The 12234-nt window shown below is 28.9% G+C and overlaps 1 protein-coding gene and 1 long non-coding RNA gene across 4 annotated transcripts; one reads left to right on the top strand and one right to left on the bottom strand.

The window, feature by feature from the left end:
* Window positions 1-1574: 1574 nt before the first annotated feature.
* On the bottom strand, window positions 1575-4886 carry LOC149515364 (uncharacterized). Its single transcript, XR_016326868.1, has 3 exons — window positions 4550-4886; window positions 1873-1999; window positions 1575-1749 (listed from the first exon to the last, which is right to left on the bottom strand). It is a non-coding gene; the product is annotated as an uncharacterized LOC149515364 (long non-coding RNA).
* A 2102-nt stretch (window positions 4887-6988) lies between these two features.
* Window positions 6989-9248, top strand: LOC149515363 (topless-related protein 2-like). Of its 3 annotated transcripts, XM_089742471.1 has the most exons (6): window positions 6989-7327; window positions 7437-7607; window positions 7769-7912; window positions 8019-8162; window positions 8688-8841; window positions 8965-9248. In XM_089742471.1, exons 1-6 carry the CDS (start codon window positions 7325-7327, stop codon window positions 8988-8990), a joined length of 642 nt encoding a protein of 213 aa, XP_089598597.1. In that variant the 5' UTR covers window positions 6989-7324; the 3' UTR covers window positions 8991-9248. The 3 variants fall into 3 exon arrangements, with proteins under 3 accessions (XP_089598597.1, XP_089598598.1, XP_089598596.1); XM_089742472.1 differs by lacking the exon at window positions 8965-9248 and having other exon boundaries at window positions 8261-8783; XM_089742470.1 differs by lacking the exon at window positions 8965-9248 and having other exon boundaries at window positions 8019-8784.
* The last annotated feature ends 2986 nt before the right edge of the window (window positions 9249-12234 follow it).

Here is a 12234-nt window from a genome sequence, read left to right as displayed (position 1 = left end):
TAATTATTACATATTTTATTTTAACAGGACTCATTCGAATTCAGACCCGCATTTGCTCCATCCATAGACCATTCACCATGCGAGCAGAAATTAATTATTTTTTTGGGAAATGTGGAATCAACCAAAGACTTATTAAAACTGTATATGGAATATGTATGGTATCATGTTGACAAAAAAATGTTTATTATGTTTATATATATATATATATATGCATAAATCACGGCATTAATTTTTAATTTTATTGAAGAAACTTTATATATATTAAAATATTTTACATCGCTTAATTTGTTTCCGAAGCAAAAAATCATATGAAACTTCTACCGTTTTAATCAATGTTTTGTGGATATGGATTATAGGTCTCTATGAGTAATTGAACTATGTCAGGTTAGGCTTGATTTATTTTTTAAAAGTTTTATTTAAGATTTGATTCAACTAAAACAAATATATTAAAATAATTTTTATTAATAAAATAATATTTTTAATTTAATTCAAATTTCTAAAATCGTGCTCAAAATCCAACTTGAATCGAGTTAGACTTATTGATTGGATAAATAATTTGATTTGTGAATAAGTTTAATATTTATGTACATACATATTTAATTTGTTATTAATTTATACCTACTCCTATTTTCTTAATTTGTTTATGAGCTTAAAAGACCATTTTGGAAAATAACTAAAATTACAAGATGACTTGAAAGTTGAAACCTCAAATACACCCAAGGCAATAATTTTCCCTTTTCTGTATTTCCTCATTTGCAAATTAGTACAATAATGTTTGGTAGGTAATATGCCAAAATAAAAAAAGAAAAAATAAAAAGAAAAGAAAAGCCAATTAGTCACTTTTCACTTTCAAATTTTACCAAGTCATACTGATCGATAAAAATACTTTTAAATAAATTTGATTTATGTCTATGTAGAAGTGTAAAATTCAAAAATATTAAAAGTAAGTGATTAAAATATTTTTAATGAAATTTGATTAATTAGTTTAATTTATTTTTATTATTAAGTTAATCAATTATCAATAAATTAATTAAATTATTTTTTATTAGATTCCTTTTGAAACACGATATTACATTCTCACAATATTTATTAAATAAAATTTTATATTAAAAACACTCATGATTAAATTTTAAATAATAGTGTTTGTATGAATACAAATGAGCAAGAGAAAAGGCTAAAAAAAATAAGAACACAAATAAATATATTGTTCTGACTAAAATATTACATAATATTACTTTAACAATCATCTTTAACCGTTATGTATTCTATACATCATTGGTTTAATAATGGTGTTGTTTTTCATGTTTAGTGATTTTTATATGCAACGTTTGTCACAAACACCGTTAAAAGCATCGGTTATAATTGTGTTAGGAAATATAATAGCGTTTTTGCGTACAAATGCCGTTACATGACCAAAATTAACGGTATTGTTGTTTGAAAATGCCATTAAATTTAGTGATTTTTTTTTCAAAAATGCTGCTAATTTTGGTCATTTAGTGGAAAACAATTAGAATTTTTTTTAATTTCTTTTAATATTTACTATTATAATTAAATAAAAAAATTTGAAATAAATAAAAATGAATTAAAATTCATAAATTAAATATTATAAATATTTAAATATTTAAATACATAATTTGTTGCATATTATGCAAAAAGGATAATACATTGTGCATTTAATAAATTCTTCAATTTCACTCTCTCTAGTACGATTGGCAAATGTGTCTTTTCCTCCAGCATGTCCACAAGCCTCTGCAAATTGAATAAAGACACTATAGGTCAAACAAATATATAAAGAACATGCTATTTATACATTTTTTCCAAAACCAAATCATTTTGAACATATAACTGATGATGCATGAAGTATTGTGTAACCTTATATAGAACAGAGAAGGACTTGAGCCCATCATCCCTTCTTATTGCTGCTAGTGCATGCACTGCATACTTGGCTTGTCTTGGACTACCTTCTAAACAAAGCCTCTTCAATATAAGATCAATTGAACTGCAAGCAACAATTAGGAAGATAATAAGAATATGGATAAAGAACTAAATCTAACAGCTCAAGCACTTCAAAGTTGCACATTGATGACACTGCAAGTTGTTCTTGGAAGGCACCACCAACTTAAGCCAAAACACGCAAAATGCCTTTTTTTATTATTTCATTGTCATCTTTCAGAAAATTAACTAGCTCTTCTTCAACTCCACCTAGCAGTGATGGACTAAAATGCGCAAGAATTTGGAGAGCCACCAAGAGACATTTAAAAACATAACATGAATCTGGAGAGCCACCAAGATGCACCTAAGGATGGTAACTAAAGTTGTTGTCAATTAATGATGATGACAATTATGGCACCAGATAGAAATTAAGGATCATAACAGAAAGTAGCATCGGCTTATTGCCACTCCAGGAATTAATCAAAGGTGATTATTTGTGTAACTGAAAAAAAAAGGCCAAGAAGAAAATATATATATGTGTGTGTGTGTGCAACCAAACTTGGAAACAAGTAATCTTACTGATGTAGCTATGTTGGACTATGCTTTATATAATTTATGTTGATGTATGCTTTCGTAAATAATTCATTCAAAAGAATGGATTGATTATTAGCTATAATAGGACTTTTTTATAATATCATCATTAACACTAATAATTAAATTGTGATAGGACAAATTTAGACAATTTCCATATTCTACATATGAATTCAATTTAATCATGTACTTAAATTACTTTAAAATATTAATTAATATGGTTTATTACCTTTCTTGTCCTACAATCATCTAAAATTTAACACTTATATTTAAATAAAAAAGGAAAAAGAAGAATAAGAAAATTAATCTCTTGATTTTATCAATAAAAAACCAATGACTTTTAAATTAATAATAAAATTGCTTTCTTTTTTTTATTTGGTGAAAAGGGAATTTGAATCATGTTCTTTATGCAGGGGAGCAAAAAGTTGCTATACGATTTAAAGAATATTTAATTTATAGTACTAATGAATTATTGTTTTTCATGTTGAGGGAATATATATGACAATGAAGTAGAGAAGAAACAAGACAAAGCTATCAATGATACCAGAATAGGATACGCCGAAAGAAGTATTTCTTTTGAACTTTAGTTAATGCTCTTTTCTTTCTATTCTGGTTTGAGTCTAGAATTTTAGCACAAGGTTGTCCATGATTTTGAGTTTGATTTCCTAGGCTACTGCATTTAGATACATGCAGCTGGATTATTCCTAAAATCTTATATATCCAAAGATTATTCCTAATTTTTGAGTCTTTATTGTTTATTTATTTTTCATATTGTCCTATACAATACTATTGACGTACTTCAACATATATTTGATATTTATTTTTTCGGTACCTATGATGAAGTTCAAAAAAAAATTTTACAAATTACTAATTAAGGTTATTGGGAGATGAAAGAGTACTAATTAAGGTTATTGTAAGAGTTCTTGTATTTGGTATAAGGAAGGGAAAAGGTGGGGAGAAGAAAAATGAAGGGATTTATACTTTTTTTTATACCATAAAAATGCAAAGCTAGCTTTTATTAGTTTATTGGGAGATGAATTAGAAAGAAATTAAAGCACCCATTCCTATGAAAACTAATCAATTTTATTTAAATGCTTGGTTGAATTCTTTGTCACATGAAGACCGAAGTTCATAAAGCTGATGTGCAACTTTGTTTAGAAATAAATGGAGTGCATTCACTTGCACCAGCTGTATACGCTGATTCTATACCTTTATCCATTTATCTTACTTGCAAGTATTATGCAACTTTTTACGTAAAGTCCAGTCTAGGAATCCAAGCATTGCCTAACAAAAAGTGAACTACAAGTACTGTAGCGAGATGCCTACACCAGGAAAAAGTAGCCAACATGAGGCTTCCTAAAGGGTTATGTTTAGATTTAGTTTAGTACTTCAGGGCCACTTTTTCGTTAGCATAACATTTAATAAAAGACCCTGGTCAACAATAACAATCAAAATACCAACTTTTACTCAAATCGAATAACAAAAATGTTAGCTTTTGAATGTTTTAAGAACTTTAACAATCTGGGTTTTACTTAGAAGCTCAAAAACAGTTTAAAACTTGGAAGAAAACAAAAATGGGTTTTGAAAAGTTCACCTTATTTGTGAAGCAGAAATGAAAGTATCAACTTCTGGCAATAGCTAGTTTGCATGAGTTATTAATCATCTAATTAACACTGCCTAATTATATAGCTAATTAAAATTAGCTTAATCCTAAAAAGCATGCGTGTAGCTTTGCCAACCCCACTTTAGCCTCTAGCTATGATCAGCATATCCAGCCTTGAGCTAGACATGTAGTTCACCCATTACCAAATTGATTAATTAAGTGATTTGGGTTCATTTTTGGTTAATTCCAACTGATTAGCTGTGGTGTTATCACACCAAAGAAAAGACAGAAATTTCTATAACTCAGTCTCTATGGATTAAGGAACATGGCAGTTGGCGTCATCGCAATGCAACCGAGTAGATTAGCAGTGAGTGTAGGTAGGGATTGAACCCTAAACCGAAGAAGGAGAAAGAGAGGCCTTACTGGGGAAGGAAACTAGCTGAGAAATAGAGGAAATCGAGCTTGAACCCACCGACAAAGAAGGAGATCGAACAGAGAACGAAACCCAGTGGAGATGGAAACCCAACCCAAGAGCCACCGCCGGAGAAGGGAACCCAACCGAACAGCCACCACTGGAGAAGGAAACTGAACAGCAAACTCACCAGGCGAAGAAGGAGATCGAACGGAGAAAAGGGGCCTGATGGAGGGGACCGAATGTTTCCGGGTAAACTGAAAGGGGGCTCAATGGTTTTTAGGGTGAATTTAGTGGCGTTTTCTGTTCTAAACGCCACTAAAACTTGGTAAATAGCGCCGTTTTAGTACGTAAACGCCACTAAAGATTGGTAAATAGTTTAATAAAAAAAATGCTGTTAATTGATTATAATAAAATTAATAATTTTTATTTTAATTGATATTAAAACTTTTTTTTGGGATGATTTTGTTTATAAACTCCTATATATTATTAATTAGTGATATTTTTTAGATAAACATTATTATTTGAAAATTTAATGACATTTGAATTAAAAAAGTCGTTACTTTTCCACTAAATAAATATCTCCATTTGCGCATTTTCTAATATATCATGGTCGTTTTTTTTTTTTTTTTTTAAATAATCACAAGGACATTTTTAAAAGAAAGAAAATAATATATTTGCTATAAATTAAAAAATTAAAAAAAATTACTAAATTTTGTTGGATTGAAAAAATTTTGGAAGGCACTAAAATATGTCCTACGTGCTTCCATGCATGGCACAATATTCTAATAATACATTTAATTTCTTTAATAATTCTCATTAAATATGTTAGCCATATGTATAACTATTATATATTACATATTTTCGTTTCAATAGAAATTTTCTTTAGTTTTGTTTTCTCTGCCCAAACTTCATTCAATGCATTTATGCACATAATATAAAGTGAAAAACTTAAATAAAATTTTTTAAATGAAGTTTGTAAATTTTTTATTAAAAATGAATAAATAAAAATAAAAATTTAAAAAAATCAATAGATTAAAGGATTTTATTATATAAATCAAGTGTGTAAAATTTGAAAAAAATTTAATAAATTTGGATATATTTTTTAGATAAACATTTTTAGTGAAAATTTTAACATATTTTTTTACTATAAAATAAGTACAAATCAAATTTGTATTACAAACAATATTTTTAATATTTTTTCACATATTATTGATATTTTTATTTAATTCTATTAATTTATCGATTTAAAATTTTTTTAATAAAGTTTTTATTAAATTATTTTTAATTAAATATTTTATAAATTTCACCCAAAAAACTTTATTTAAATTATGCCGCAACATAAAAACATGAGTTAATGGTGTATATAGATAACAATGTAAATATCTCAATAATATTCGATTTTTTTTGTTTTAACTGTGTATGTCACTTTTCACTTTGAAATTTCAACAAATATATAACTATATGTTTAATATTCCTATAATATTTATATACAAACCGTAAAATTTGATGAGTTTTTAGGAAAAAAATTGCTATTCCTTATTTTATCTTATATCTAAGTAACGCAATTTATCTATCAAAATGCGAGTTTTTCCCCAACCAAATACATAAAACCTAATAAGTTAATAGCCTTATTGTGAAGAAAATCGAAGAAATTAAATGATGAGGGAAAAAAAACTACAAAATGAATATATAAATAAAAAAAAAAGTCCTAAAAATTGCCATCAACCTTGGTGTCTACGCATTTCTCAAAAGTAACTAAAACCGCAGTCAAATGAACAAGTTCATCCTAATTTTGGTAAAAAACAACAAACTATATCGCCAAAAGCCAATCAGCCAAATACTAAATATAAAACTTGCTTGACTTGATCATTTTATTTGAACTGTATTGGGATTAATCCCATCTTCTCATGCTTCTTTGGATAAATGGAAACACTTCAATTATCCCAAAAAAAAAAAAAAAAAAAGATTTCTTAAGTTGATGCAGCATGTTAAAGGTGAACAGCCAAATTTAGTATGCTGAGTTTTATATGTGTCAGCATTTTCTTCAAAGTCCAGTATGAGAATCTTTTTACACATAGTATATTTGGAATCAAAGACGTTACCCCCATCCCTAACCGCTCAATCAACTACACATGAAAAGGTATATGAAAAATTTTCCATTTTCCATTTCCTAATTCCTTTATTTTAACATCCTTAGATTTTTCCTTCAACTTTTTTCTAATTCTCCATTTTTTCCACGCACCAAAAGTAGCCTAATAGCCTGATATGTGAGTGAACAACATTGTTGAAAGAAAAATGAGGGGATTTTTTTTTTTAAATGAATGAATGGAAAAAGTCTTGCAAATTGGCATCAAACTTGTCTTCTAAGCAATTCCCTAAGTGTCAACCTTTGGCTCTGTATAATACCTTCTTCACTTCTTCTATTCCTGTAAACCCATCATCTTAGTTTTTCACATTAAGATCAGAAGCACATCATGGAAGAAGGAAAAGTTTGGATGACATTGAAGTTAAAAGACATGGGGAGTAGTACTTCAGCAATATCATCCAGCAAGGAAAGTAACATTCCATTAATTTAATTATTAGTTTTTAACTTCATTTTAATTTTGTATATATTATTATTGTTATTATTATTATTATTAGTAACTACAACATTTAATTATTGTTTTAATTACTTGCAGATTTTTAAATTGATTTATCCTAACCAAAACATAATACTGGTTCTCACTGCAAGTCGCGAACACCATGTTTGGGAGTGGAAAACCTCCGAGTTTGGAAAAACTACCATGGTACGTACCATTAATTATTTAAATTTTTTGGCAAGCATCCCAATCTAATTATCACACTATCATCATCATCAAATTAACATTAATTTATACTAGTATTTTGCAATGGCAGGTTTCTACAACGGAGGCGCCATTTCTGGGAAGGGCCACAGGAAGACATACGATGATGAATGAGATGGCTCATAATCCTGAATCGCCCATTCCATGCTTTGCTGTAAGAGGAAATCTTCTGCTCTCTACATCTGATGGCTCACCTTCCCTCTTTGCTATTGGTCTTACGCAGGTAATTTATAAGAGGACCAGTCTCAATTGACTGAATCTCTGTTTTCTGTCTTAATTAATCTGTGTGACATATACATATTTATATATTTATATATAGCTGGGCATATATATGTTGTATATATATTGTCTAAATTCTCCTCCCTTTTTTTTTTTTCTTCACAGAAATTGACGACCTTCAGCAGATTGAACCCCTTGATCTCTTCAATGACCTTCATTAACGCGGAAAATTCCTTTGCGCTCGGATACTTGAACGTGGATCTCCTTGTCTGCAGCTATAAACCAAAATTTATAAGTTCATATAAATTTGTAAGTTCATATATATATATTATATATGGATTTTTCTTCACTTCAGTTGAGCAGTTCAACTACATGCATTTGTTAGTGAAGAAATGCTTGACATTTTAATTTGTAGGGGGCCGAAGGGGAACATGGTCCTTACGGAAGCTTTACTGGTTATGCACTGGTTGAAAGTACAATTAAGGGGGCTCATCCGCAAACAGTTACTGGCCTTGCCTGCTCCTACTATTCTCTTGTATCGCCAGGCGCAGATTCTTTGGTACTGATTGATGCATGGTTTACTAATAGTGTTACATATCAATCATACATATATCTCCTTAATTACCTGTATTTTGTCAACTTTTTTTTCCTGATTAGCTGCACTTTTGGAGCATCAATAAGCGGAAAAAGGAGCAAGGTTTCGATTTACATGCTCCCCTGTGATCGATGTTCAATTCATGAGCAATGGAGAATATCTATTTGTTATTTTGGAGAGCCAAATTATGCTATTCAATGGAAAGATGCCAACCATGCCATTCCGTCTTGTAATTAGTTGGACAATAAATTTTCTTTTGAACTCGTTAATCAATTAAAGACTTAACTAATTAATTATTTTTTTGTCAATTCATATCACCTACATCGCCATGCATATAATCTTAATGACTGATTGTTCTGTTTCGAAATCTGACTAAACATAGTTGGGCTATTGTAGTTTGGATTCATTCATAACGTTCATTGAAACTACAAAAGGTACTTGTGCAGTGGGATAATTATATATTTTCCTTTTTACCACATATATGTGCAGTGGGATCTTCCAAATCCTTCGTGCAAAATTACACATGCAACCCATTCTCACGATGGTGGGTCATTCTTTACATGCTGTGGAGATGCAACAATTTATATCCTCACCGGCTTCTCATTTCAGCTCAAATGCATAATTGCAACAGCCATCTTCTCAGGTAATAAATAAGTAGCTAGTATAATTGTTTACTTTCATTTTTTTCTAGTATAGTTTTTTCAATTCTCTGTTAAAATTCTTAGCTAAATTAAGTTGCATCGGTTGTCTATATATGATCCTGCAGCTCAAGCCTATTTCCAGTGTGTATAGCAGCTCATCCAGCCAGGACTAACCAATTTGCACTGGGGATGTCTAATGGTGAAGTTATCATCATTGAAACATGGAATGGAGAAGATTGGAGTGCTCTTGCAGCAGAACCTGATCGAATCATCAAGACTCCAGCTATACCACTTTCTTTTTAATTTCTAATTGCTTAATTTGGTTTGACTGATTCTCTTTCAAGGATTGTCATATAATTAGGTCATTTAAACTTCAATTGCTGCTACAAACATATACTACATACTTTTAGGCCCAATTTGGTGATAAGTTTATCAAACTGATCGGTTGAAATTGCTTCAACATCAAAATGAAATAATAATAATAATAATAATAATAATAATAATAACAATAATAATAATAATATTATTGTGCAAGTAGAGCTATTCATGTCTTTTTATTTTATTTTTGTTCACATGTATTTAAAAAAAAATTATCCACTTAACTCATCAAGTAATTTCTTTTTCATAAGGTAGCTTTTGTTATTATTATATTATTATTAATTTTTCACTCATATCAGGAATGTCAAAATGTAGTTGAGAATATTGCATGTTAATTAAATCACGGTTTAATTAGAAAGAAGATGAGAGCCATGACAATTTTCTTTTTCACTTTCCTATATAGTAGAGCCTTCTTATAATTTATACATTTAATATTCTAAAGATTAATTTCTCATTGCAAATTGGTCAAGCCAATTGGGGCAAAAAAATAACAAACTATGATCAAAGCCAAGCAGCCCAATGCTAAATTTACAATAAGCTGTTTAAACATAGATAGCCAATTCAATTAAAAAAAAAAAAAATGGATAGCCAAAAGGGAACTACAATTGGCTTCTTTTACATGTCTAGAGCTTTTCCAAGTCCAATTTATGAGAATCCTTTTACATATATTAGGTTTCTAGCCCATGCTTCTCAGCGGGAGTGAAATAAAGTTATATATTTATAATTTAATTGTAAAATAAAACAAAATTATATATTAATAATTTAAACATTGAATAATGTATAAGAGAAAAAAGTTGTGTACTTATTTATATTTTAAATATTTATATTAGTTGAAGTCAATGATGATGAGATATTAAACTTATTTATTAAAGGCTTGTTTGCTTATCATCATCATTGGATCACAAAAGAATAGATAATCTTATTTGCAACTCAACACTTAACATAGAAAACAATACCTAATAACCAAAAAAAAGAAAGAAAGAAAGATATATTAGTTTAAAACACTAATTATTGCAAGAAGACTCTAAGATAGACAAAAGTAATAACTTCTTAAAGCCTTAAATCAGTGAATTGCACTCTTGCTGATCTTACAAATCTATTTTGCCTAAAATTATTACCACTCAATTTAACTCAAGACTTACATAATTTTTCAAAGAACACAATTAAATGTTAGCTTAGAAACTTGCAAAACAAAACAAATACAAAGAATGAAATACTACACAGTTGAATGAAAAAGTAACATTCAAAAATCATCTAATGTAACAAGTGATAATTTTGCAAATTCAAAGAAATTAACATCCAACTACCTCATCTATCAAAAAAACCTTCACTTTTAACGAATTTGGAACAAATCTTCTTTAAATGAAAAATCGAGAACACAATTAATCACTAATTACAAAAAGAAAAATAATACCAACATCTCATTATTAATTGAAAAAAAATAACAAACGAGCTTATATAAAAAGTAAAAAGGATCGGCATAGAAGGACCAAAGTTAATTAACAAATCTTCAAACCTCAACTTGATTCTTTTTCGCGAGGATTCTACAATTAATGATTGGTGCCGAACTCTAGACTTAACTCCAAAGCCAAAAAAACATTCTAAGCCACGAAAAAATTGAACAACAAATAATTCTCATTAAAAGAAAACATGTAACCTCAAGTTCATCGTTCAAAACCCAATTTGAAAATGAAACAAATCACATTAACACGGTTGTCACTTGAATAAGTCCAAACATAAGTCAAGCTACATATGAACTATTGTTTCAACATTGCCATTCTTAGTTTCAAAAGAGAAATATTCTCCTCTTTCAATGGTTGGTTCTTAGAATTAAGCCTGCATGCTCCATAGAGGACTTGGATCTTGAGCTCAGGCTTAGAGTTCTATCAAAGATGAAGTAATGGATAGATCAAAGTATTGCAAAAGAATGATTTCAAATATAGATATTTCTTGCTCGTAAAGAACTCAATAGATCATTACCAGTCTAACTTTGATTTTGTTCCCATTTATGTCACTTCGTTGGAAAACAGACCAAGGCTTATAATTGTTGAGATAATGAAAACTTATTTTCTAGTCATCTTTCTTATATTCTGATACATAATTGTTTCTTAACTTTTTCAGCTTTTTTATATGTTTTCAATATTCCGACTATCTTTCATCTCATGATAATAATGATTTGCAAATGATAAATGGTACTTAAATATCTTCATGATCAAAGATAAAATCTTTAGGTGTCCTTTCAGAATTACTAAAATAAGCAATGACTAATAGTTGAATATACCAGTTTTCTACAATAAAAATCTCCATATCTAATCTTATCTGTTAACCAACTCTTTCAAGCTAAAGAATAAAAGTCTTTAACTTGTTTCATTTAAGCCCATCATAGTTTATTATATTACCTATCAATATTTTTTCAGGAGTAGTAATGATAAAAGTAATTAAAATAGCTCTTAGATTTGTTAGAAGTAAAGATAATTGTGCTTGGAATCAAATGATCCTGCATCATGTACATGTTGTACAGGTGAAAAACAGTTTTTCACTAAAAAGATAATGAAAATTAACTAATATAATTCCCCTTTTTACACTCTGAACTACTATTGTTAATTATAAGTCAAAACATGAATTATGTAGAGAAAATAGAGATAAAAGGAGAGTTGGATTGATGAATTTGACTGTGGGGGTTTTAACGCTGTGAAAGAACTAACAGTAAGTCACTTCCATTGCTATTGAGGGACATATCACAACATGAATTCTCTTTTTTACTTATTATTATTATTGTTTTTTTTTTTTTTGCCAATTGTTATTGTTGTTATTATACATGCATCAACTTAGGATTTATTAGACTTTTTAACAGTTCCACATCCCTTATAATTTATACATTTAATATTCTAAATATTAATTTCTCATTGCAAATTGGTCGAACCAATTTGGGCAAAAGTAACAAACTATAGCCAAAGCCAAGCAGACCAATGCTAAAGTTACAATAAGCTGTTTAAACATAGATAGCCAATTCAATT

Source organism: Durio zibethinus, chromosome 13 (assembly GCF_047325235.1).
Source record: "Durio zibethinus cultivar Kanyao isolate XHJ-2024 chromosome 13, ASM4732523v1, whole genome shotgun sequence".
NCBI classification, from domain to species: Eukaryota; Viridiplantae; Streptophyta; class Magnoliopsida; order Malvales; family Malvaceae; genus Durio; species Durio zibethinus.
This window is presented reverse-complemented; position numbering and strand designations above follow the sequence as displayed.